Below are 10,277 nucleotides of genomic sequence, written 5' to 3' on the forward strand. Positions count from 1 at the left end.
ATACAATGATACATACGTGAAACTTTAAGTCCGATATGATACGCAGCATATACGTGATGAGCAGTCGCTCATCACCCCCTTCGTACAAACAACATTATCACGATACAATTATCCCGGAAAACTTCGGGCAACGTCATGTGACGTTGATCCATGCAGATTGATCGATACTCGTAAAGAAGCTTAAACCAATTGCTTGAGAAATAAGCCATAATTAATTGATCTTGTACGGTCAACTCATCCTTACATGTATAAAAGTTAACCCTCAGAGGGGGAGGATTTTCGCGCATTCAACTCAGTCTTATTCCACTAAACGCTAACTTAAGCTTCGGAGGGGTTGAGTCGAAAAATCTCCCTCCCAACCTTGATCTATGTGTAGGGGCTGACAACGAAGAAGTAAGTAACAAGACTCATAGCTCAACCCGACTCGACTCACACTTCTGCTACCCCAAGTCTACGTGTGGGTGATCTTGTACATCCGGGATCAGACCAAGTCGTACTGACTCCTCGATCACGACGTAAAGGTTCACTAACAATATTTTTCTTAAAAATTATATTATTCTTTCTTTTTCTCTCTCTCTCTCTCTCTCTCTCTCTCTCATTATATGTATTAATTTTTGAAGTTTTGTAGAATAATTTATTTCATGATATATGGATATGGAGTTGCATTCAGTTTTCCTTTGTGTTATTTTGAGTTCAAAATTTTGAACGGTGTGGTGGATATATTTAAGAAAATTATTAGTCCTTCTAGCACTAAAGCACCAGTAGATTCTAGCTAATCATTGATATCTCAAGCACAAGAGCAACACTCCAACTTTCGTGTGAAGAATTGAGGATGAAAATAAACCTACTTAGTTTTAGTGGCTTAGAATCCATTTATTTGTTGTATGAATAAATGTTATGCTTGAAATATTAGTCTTATTAAGTGAATAACAAATGTTCATATTTTGTGTAAATACATGTAGATTTAATATTATCATATTATTAAATTTTTACTAAGCATGTATTTAGTAAGTTGTTTGAGTACCATGAATCTTGTGTTTTAAGTATTAATTTTATTTTATTTGGCATGTGAGGCGATGATTGCCTATGTCAAATGATTTTTTATTTTATTGAGTTTCATGTATCAAAAATCATGGGCCATGGTTTTCCAAAATGATTTATAATAGTTCAATATTGACATGAGTATTTATATTTATTATATATATAATATTAATTTTAAATTAGGTTCTTTATAGTTCTCTTGGGCTTATATCTCATTTATGGATTTTAAGGAATTTTATTTAAGTCCACTAAGGCAGAGGTTATGAGAACTAGAAAAAAATATTTTTGCTAAAATAAATTTTGTTTCATAAATATTATGTGAATAATGATAATATATTAGTATACATGGGATGACATTTAAGTCCACAAAAAATGTTATCCAGACTTTTATATAAGGAATTATTATGTATATAATATAACATATGATATGAAAAAAAGATTAAAAAATATATATGACGTGTGACATGTAGAAAAATATTATCATTTTACAAATAAAGTAAATATTTAAATTAGTAGATATTATATATGATTGCTTTTTGATCGCAATACATAAAAAATCTAAATAATTTATTGTGAGTATACCAACGGTATGGTATACAAGTCATACATCTATACATACTTTTCATGGTAGATCTTTAAAGGAAGCAAGAACTGTTTCTAGAGTCAAAGCACAAGAACTGTTGCGTCATAAATGAGACCAATTTATCTCTTTTATAAGAATATTTTTTGCATAAAAAAATCTGCAGTAATTCATTAAAAAAAATGTCGAATAAATGCGAGGAGGAGAATAAGATCAAAGGTGGTCCAAAAGCATGGGAGGATGATATATTTATTTAGGAGGCTTTTTTGTTAGCAACAGCAACTGCATTCGAGGGAGAGAGAGAGAGAGGGGAGAGATGGAAGGGGCGGGGTTGGCGATGAAGCCGGTGATCAAAGTCGCGGCTCTCTGTGGCTCCCTCCGCAGGGCTTCCTTCAACGGCGGTCTCATCCGCTCCGGTAAGCCACCCTCCCCCTTCCTCTCGAAAGTCGTTGATCCTGCTTCCCTCTCCCTATTATTGTTGTTCTGCAGCCATCCAGCTGTGCGACGAGTCCATCGAGGGGATGAAGATCGAGTACGTCGACATCGCTCCCCTCCCCTTCCTAAACACCGACCTCGAGGTCGACGGCAAGTTCCCCGTGCCCGTGGAGGCCTTCCGGCGGAGGATCCGCGGAGCTGACGCCTTCCTTTTTGCTTCCCCCGAGTATAACTACTCCTTCACCGGTAACCTACCTACTTTGTAGCCCGTTTGATTGTTGTGTAGATCGCCTTCTCCGAAAAGGATGTGTTCTCTCGTTTGCGATTCTTATGCTTGGACTCTGGTTAATTATGTAAATTCTTCGTGAATTGACTGTTTGATGCCACTTTGACGAGCCTGTCATTGAACCTGATTTAATTTTCTTTGTAGAACTCAATTATCTCCTTGATAGCACTAAAGAAAAATTCCCATTGTGTTTATTTCATGCGAAATCATAAATTTTAGCAGAAACAATTTACTCGCCCTCTTGTATGCCTCCATGATGTCCCGCTGCTCTAATTGGCCCATCTAGCTGATGTTGTCTTCTTCGACGAGGTTTCCTTACCATCAAGGTTTACAATCTCGGTAGTACACCGATAGTGAATCCTGTCGACTGTTATGGTACCAGAATACCGGACAATTTTGCCGATCTGTATCATCTATATAATTGAAAAAGGAATCAGGAAATTAATATTATTTGCTGCCGAGCCATATTTTGTGGTTTCCAGTCCTTGGTCGTGGTCTGATCGATATGTATATGTACTGATCCGGCTGGTATTTGAATTCTTGATTTTTCACAAAGGTGCCCTCTTGTTTTCTCCTCCCAACTACTCTCTGCACATTTTAATGTGATTTCTCTTGTGGTTGTACATAAGAAGTACACAGATGGCACATTATGTATAGGAAACATGTGACCTACATGGTCCACGCAGTGAGGCACCTTTTTCAGGAATGAAATGTTGGAACCATGGGTTAGGGCCAAGGTGGATAGAACGTCACACATGGACAAGACAGAAACTTCAAACAATATCTACCAATTTTTTGTTTCATTATCAGGTTCCATGATTGTATAGCCTTATTTCATTTTTCTTAATTTTGCTGTCCTGTCCAACCTCTATCATTACCTTGCAATCCATGCTTGAGTTCAATTTTACCAGAACCAAGAAGTCAACTTTTACATTCTTTCCTAATGAAATTGATATTATATAATAGCCACCTTCGTTTTTTTATATAGTCTAAGTACCTTGTCTAAATTATTGCAAGATACAGTTTTGTGAAGTGGCTTTATGAAGTCGATATTAAATTATAGTGCTGTATTGGTTAAATTTGTAGCTGTCAATGACAGCTGTAATATGCATACAAAATGCCTAGCCAGAAACTGAACATATCTGACTCCAAGGTTGAACGTGGTTTAAATTACCGGTCCAACTGAGCAATGGTATAGAACGATATAGCTCAGTACTCTTTAATGTATCTCTCTTCTTTTTTGTCATATTCTTTTAGTGATATTGGATGGCACACATTGGTGTACCACATAGTATCTCAGTTCCGTTTCAGTTTTGTAGGTTGAAACCAATAACAAATTGGTATCTAAAACCTTGATACAAGTGATTTCTGAAATCACTACTTTAACCTTGATTTCTGTTATAGCATATACTTTGATACCAAATCATAGACAATTTCATGTTAAGTCAACCATGAAAAGAAAAATGAAAACAAATGAAAAAAGATTAAGAAAAGGCTTTGTACTTCCACTTGCTTATCTCATCCGTGCATACCCATTTATTATGCATATATACGTGCATCTGTTGGTGCTAGTTTGTGCAGTTGGTTATTTGTCTGACATGCAGTAGCATCAACCGGCATGAGCTTAGATGTCCCTGTTTTTGTTGTTGATGTTCCTTCATGAATCATCTAACATTGTGCCATATTTTTGCTGTGTATGTAGTCAGCATACTACAACTATAATCTTTTTTGTTGCTGATACTCTGAATTTCTATTGGCATATTTAGTTCACAATGTACTATTACCAATTCATCAGGTAGCTATACGGCCGTGAGGACATAAGACAGTCATCATATATTAAATCTTACCCTTCTGCCACTCCGTGCACTCCATATGCTTTTCACATTGTGTGGCTGAGAAAAGGGGACCTTTGGTCCATTATGTTTATTTTCTGAAGCAACTAAAATATAAATTCTATTCTAGTCACTATACATTTTTGCATAGTTTAGGAATGTGTCAAGTCATGCACCATATTTATCTTAATAGTCTAGATTAAGTCAAACATGGTTATTTCACATAATATTTAATCTTATTTTTAGTGGCTAATTCAGGGTGCATTTAATATCAGAATTTTAGTTTTGTTGCTGCTTATTTGTCATATCTAGGTACATATTTGGTTAAAGCTATGGTCAATAGGAATTAAATTCTGAAAGATAAGATGCTTCATTAAATAGGATTTAAAGTTTAAACTTCAGTAGATAGTGTTTAAATTTTAAACCACTTATCTGCAATCTTTCTCCTCTTAGTATTTTCTTGGACTTCTTCAAATTAATTGTTTGGGGCAATTGTGTACTCAACCTTTGCTATGTCAACATGTGCCTCTCGAATATAGTCAGTGGTACATATGAAATGAATTCACATGTGAAATAATCTTTAGATTATTAAATTTCACCAAGTCTTGAATTAATCAACCTTAGTATTATTTGTCCAAGAGTTATTTCAGGTGTATCTTTGGTTGGATAAGTTTCTGAGTTAATTAACAGTCAGACCTGAGCAGAGAATACTCTTTGATTATGCCTCTCTTTCTATTTGCTTGTTATTGTTGTTTCTCTTTTTGGATACGTATTCCTCTTTGTAGTTCTCATCTTCTTCAATCTCAATTCTTCCTCCAAGCTCTTGTTATGTTATTCATATCAGTTCAAAAGCGATCTAGAAACATCACTAGTGAGTGATCAGCAGATCTCTATTTGCTAGAGTTCTCTTTGGGCTTCGATTAGCAGATTGTGACAGGAACAAATTTGATGACATTTTATGTGGTTGTATGTCTTGAAGTAGAACTTCTACCATGCTGTTTTAGTAATTGGCATCCACAAGCTATTAGAATCAATTTCTTCAGACTTTAAAGGATGTAATTTTTTGTATAAATCGCAACTCTTGTAATATTATGTCTCAAATTGATATCTGATCTGGTGAAAAGAATTATATGTATAATTGGTTTTTAAAAGGCACTTAAAACTCATTGTCTAGAAATTAACAGAGGTTTCGAGTGATATATCAAATTATCAATAGCACTTTAAACTCATGATATGGAAATAGCACTGGGTTCTCGAGGACTCGAGATGTTGCTTTTCCTCTTAGCATCAGTTGTTATTGACTATCTGCATTCACTTGAATCTAGGGTTATGTATTTTGGGTAATCCTACTGACCTTTCATGCAATGAGAATCCTCCTTTATGAGTATGGCATCACCACTCCCTTTGGCAGTATATACTGATCTAGATAGATAAGTTATGATGAAATATCATCTCTCTTCACTTCTTTTTATATATATTTAGGTCCTTTGAAGAATGCTATTGACTGGGCATCAAGAGCTCCAAATGCATGGGCGGACAAGCCTGCTGCTATTGTAAGTGCTGGTGGAAATTTTGGAGGAGGAAGATCTCAGTACCATCTACGTCAGGTTGGAGTTTTTCTGGATCTTCATTTCATCAACAAACCAGAACTGTTTGTCCATGCATTCCAGCCTCCATCAAAATTTGACAGTGATGGAAATCTAATTGATCCTGAGATTAGAGAACGGCTGAAGCAAGTGCTTCTGTCGCTCCAGGCCTTCACCCTTCGTCTTCAGAACAAATGTTGAATTTCCAGATCACAGTCATTGGTGAATTGGAAGTGTTTTGTGTTTTTTGATTGACAATATTTTGCGGTAAAACCTATGAGTGTTCTTCTCGTGTTATTCAGCAAGCTGTGCTTGGTGATTTTTTTATAGTAATAAAAGAAACCTATGATTCCCTTAGTTTGTTGTACTGCTTGATAATTTCCAGGGTTTTCAAACATGGAAATAATTAATCTATTCGATGACATCAGTTGTGAATTGATGCATTTACTGTTCCCCATAAAGGGGAACATCTTTGATATCATATCAATATTACTATCTGCTATTTGCATTTTTAGACACTGAATTATTCTCCACATTACTAATTTGTAGACAAGAATTGTAAGTGCCACTTTATTAACGCAGTATGACCCATGTATTCCCACATCAATTCTCTTTGTATTATATCTACAATGACCATGCATAGACAGCTAATTAGTTTTTCTTTTTGTTCTCCATGTTGTGGTTAGTATGCTATGAATACAGATTAAAATGGTCAGATTTGAGTGCCTTAACTCTAAAGTTTTTGGATCTGCCTTCTCATGGAATGACTAATTTCCTCGATTAATCAAATAACAGACTGTGTTATTATTTTTGCAGTGATAATAGTTACTTGTGGTTGCTTTAGATCCTAGAAACTAGATCATCTCAGGGTGAAACTAAATCACTTTTCCTTTCCACACTCCTTTTGCTTTTTCTTTTTTGGTTAGCCATAGATGAATCAGTTTGTGTTGTAGAGGAAACTGGATTGATTGCTGTTAGCAGGTGAAGCACCTTCTTGCTTTTGAAGTGTGCAGAAGCTCTCATCTCTAATCTTAGCACTAGATCCACTTATAAGGTCCATAAATGTTGATTTACCTCATCTAATAATTTTTATATCTAAAATATCAGTTCTACCAACTTCAGGTGAGGCTTCCAAACATCACTCCTAAATTTTACACCTAGAAAATTAGTTTAGTATATGATCTATAATTTGTATATTTAAAATATTAGTCTAATATTGATGTGATAGTAAATATTAAGAGTTTAAAATTTTATTCAATATATATTAAAGATATTTGCTAGTGTAAGGATTTTAATTATTAATAATAAGGTTATATATCCAATTTTATCTTGACCATTTTCTTGAAAAGAAACTCATGCTATTATCACTAGAACAAGAAAAATATAATTTAGATTCATTCTGATATCGTTCAAAATATTAAGGTCCTTTACATGCAACCCTTCTTTTTAGATCCATAAAGAAGAGACAGATTAATTATGATTAATTGTAGGAAATGTTATGTTGCCTGAGTTAAAAAGACATATTAATACCTAAATCACTCCTAATATTTCATAATCATAATACAATTATAAAGGATATTAATATCACTTTAAGAATTCTACCTCACTAGTGATTAATAGTTGATTGATAATTTTTTTAGTCAATAAATAATAGGTAAAGAAAACTCTTTCTTTACCCACCTTGTGATAGACTTAAATGGGCGCACCATTGAACTTCACCCACCTTGTTATTGGTCATTGGCTATGGCAGCCTCAGATGGGACCCAATATTGTTCTTGTCTTTGAATCCAATCACGACGCAGGTGGCGCTATAAGTAAGGTAGGTGGGTAGGAGAAGCATTTGCCCGTACTATTTCCATCAGATTCCACGGAAACGCTCCTTTCCCCACAAGTCCATGGGCCGTATTTATCCATGTCCGGTTCCCAACTGGGGGCGGGTTGTGGCGAATCCGATGGCTGCGGAACCACCGCACACGGGCGGCGCTGGTCTCGTCGTCGCCAACAATGACACCATCCGATCCTTCCTCGTCTCCACCGCGAAGGACGTCCGTCACCTCCCCGACGAGCTTCGAGATCTCGCTTCCGCTCTCTCGTCGCACAGCACCGTGCCCTATCGGTCTCTTAGGAGCATCTGGTCCGCCCTCCCCACAGCCGACCGCCCCGCCCTCCGCTGCCTTTTCGCCGGTGCCGGTTTCGTCTTGTCGAGCCCGAAGCCCAGGGAGAAGGTGAGCGCCCGTGAAAGGTTGGATAATTCTTTCTTTCTGACGTAAGGGTCCTGCTCAAGGTTTGAACTCCGTGTGGAAATTGGTAGAGCGAAGAGCTGAAGGAGAGACTCAAGAAGCTCGCCGAATCGGCGGAGAGAAGGGAGTATCAGGAGCTTGTGAAGGACATTGCGCCCAAGAGAGAGGCTGCAGAGCCTTTCTCTTCCTATAAGGATCAGATAGGATTTGGTATTGATCTCTTTTTTGTTCTTCTAATATTTGGAAAATTTTGATATATTTATTCTTCTGAAATTTGACAAATAGAGTTTTCATCTTTATATCCATGGTAGGAAAATTTGTTTGACTCTAAAGAGAGGTTTATCCCTAATCTTCTAAGAAACTTTTGTTGCATGTAGCCTCTGAATAATATGATATTAAGGCTCATGTACTTCTTTAAGTGCACCAGACACTCATATAGATTTGTAGAAAAGAAGAAAACTTTATTGATCTAGCTACGGGCACCTCTTTTAGTCATGACAAAAGCTAATGTTCATATGCTCCGTGTGGATTAGAAAGGGTAGTTTTCTATAGAATAAATTTTTATGTTTTTGGTAACCTCCCATCCCTAGTATCTTAGTTATGCTCAATGGAAAGGTTAAGTTCTTCAAGTATAACCTTATCGACTATGCTAACCAAGATGTCTCACCTATGATGAAAGTTCCATAACCAATTAAAGAGATTTTCAGCAAGTTTTTCCCATAAATTAAGCTGCTAGGGTATCATTAAATTTTCATATTCGTTGTTGAAAAAATATTTTGTCCATAAAAAGCCCTTGCGTATTTGACGCATAATTGGCGAGAAGCCTAGCCTATTTGATGTACTAGGCTAATGCCTGAGCAATAGCCTAGAAGCCTAGGCGATTGCCCAGGTAACAAGGATACCAAACCATTAATCACCTTTAAGTTGTATCTGATTAAAAGTTTTCATACTATTAGAAAGCCATCTATTGAACAGTTTTGTTGTACATAAATGTTCCAAAACATTAGTAAAGTATATTGAATTTGGCTTTGTTTTCTATAAAGAATTTGTAACTTCAACTGAGTTGAAACTTCTTTGAAGCCCAGAATATAAAATGCTAGCCTTCAACTTTTAATGAGAAATAATTGGTTCCGATCTTAATAGGGAAATATTGGATAATTTCTTTATTTGCAATAATCATGGATTTAGTTGATATGTATGGTGCAAATGTCTAGTAACCTAAATAAATTAACCTAGACTTTTTCATGTAGCTAAACATGATCCTGCCTCAACCAGTATGTGTTCCAACAATAGCCAGATGTGAAAGCTAAATTAACTAATTCTCAGTCATTTGTCTTTTTGAATCATTTGTTAACCTTGCAACCAAATATCTGCAACACAATTTGTTTAGGAATGATATTCCCTATACTTTGTTAAACCATTATGCAAAAATGAATTTGTCTTAGCTTTCTGGTTCAGATTGATAATTTAAAGCCTAAGTCCTACCAAGTTTAGAGAAAATTGATCAGATGAGTTTTTTTTTGGACATTCACAAAAGAGAGTACAAAGGACGAAGAACTGTTAAAGGTAGATTCTTTTTCCTTGCTCAGGTCTACATGTAGTGTTGATAATGTTCACGGGCTATTTGGTCGGTTTTGCTGCTTTCAGAGCTCTATTTAATCATAGTGCTGCACTGGTAAGTAGTCAGAGAAAAAAAACTCTTTCCTTCCTAAAATATTACATGGGTTATTTTTCCTCATCCTTGACAAGTGTCTAGACAGCGTACAGACCTTACAAGTTTACATTTGCAGAATGCAGCTGGAGGCATCTTGGGAATGGTTTGTGGTATGCTACTTGAAACAGTTCTGTTTATATTTAGAACTTCCACCAAAGATGTGGCATCGTCAACCCAACGGAGTAATAAAAGGAAACTTCTATAGCATATGCCATAATTGTCATGGCAATCCAGAGATATATACATTTCTTGCTTATTTGGATGTTATCTGATATCATGGCATGGAAAACTCTACTTGTGTATTCTATTAAGAAAGAGATCTTTTAAGCTTCTGCAGATGTCAGCTGTTGTTGGGAACTGCTATAGAAACCTCTTCATTCAATTCCCAAGCTTAGGTATGTGCCATTTCTTAATGTAGCATCTTTTTTGGGCAAATCATGAGAGTTGAAGTCCTTTGTGATTTTGAAAGATTGTGATAATTTATTATCCTCTTTGGCTGCACAAAGATTTTGTTAACCTTTTCTGCTAGTTGTTATGGGTTTTCTGGCATGTGTTTCTTGTAC

General features: G+C 36.0%; 2 protein-coding genes across 2 annotated transcripts; both read left to right on the forward strand.

Annotated features, from left to right (window-relative positions):
- The first annotated feature begins 1,805 nt into the window (after positions 1–1,805).
- LOC103973900 (NAD(P)H:quinone oxidoreductase) lies at positions 1,806–6,117 on the forward strand. The gene is made up of 3 exons (XM_009388572.2): positions 1,806–2,037; positions 2,111–2,302; positions 5,657–6,117. Exons 1-3 carry the CDS (start codon positions 1,938–1,940, stop codon positions 5,959–5,961), a joined length of 597 nt encoding a protein of 198 aa, XP_009386847.2. The 5' UTR covers positions 1,806–1,937; the 3' UTR covers positions 5,962–6,117.
- A 1,499-nt stretch (positions 6,118–7,616) lies between these two features.
- On the forward strand, positions 7,617–10,052 carry LOC135650124 (uncharacterized). The gene is made up of 4 exons (XM_065169286.1): positions 7,617–7,985; positions 8,072–8,210; positions 9,590–9,675; positions 9,791–10,052. Exons 1-4 carry the CDS (start codon positions 7,656–7,658, stop codon positions 9,917–9,919), a joined length of 684 nt encoding a protein of 227 aa, XP_065025358.1. The 5' UTR covers positions 7,617–7,655; the 3' UTR covers positions 9,920–10,052.
- Positions 10,053–10,277: the final 225 nt, after the last annotated feature.

Source organism: Musa acuminata, chromosome BXJ3-9, assembly GCF_036884655.1.
Source record: "Musa acuminata AAA Group cultivar baxijiao chromosome BXJ3-9, Cavendish_Baxijiao_AAA, whole genome shotgun sequence".
Lineage (NCBI taxonomy): Eukaryota > Viridiplantae > Streptophyta > Magnoliopsida > Zingiberales > Musaceae > Musa > Musa acuminata.

Coding starts and splice junctions, on each gene's coding strand:
- LOC103973900 (XM_009388572.2), top strand. CDS start 1,938: ATGGAAGGGGCGGGGTTGGCGATGAAGCCGGTGATCAAAGTCGCGGCT. Junction 2,038..2,110: donor CGGCGGTCTCATCCGCTCCG/GTAAGCCACCCT, acceptor GTTGTTCTGCAG/CCATCCAGCTGTGCGACGAG. Junction 2,303..5,656: donor GTATAACTACTCCTTCACCG/GTAACCTACCTA, acceptor ATATATATTTAG/GTCCTTTGAAGAATGCTATT.
- LOC135650124 (XM_065169286.1), top strand. CDS start 7,656: ATGGGCCGTATTTATCCATGTCCGGTTCCCAACTGGGGGCGGGTTGTG. Junction 8,211..9,589: donor TAAGGATCAGATAGGATTTG/GTATTGATCTCT, acceptor TTCCTTGCTCAG/GTCTACATGTAGTGTTGATA. Junction 9,676..9,790: donor TTAATCATAGTGCTGCACTG/GTAAGTAGTCAG, acceptor TTACATTTGCAG/AATGCAGCTGGAGGCATCTT.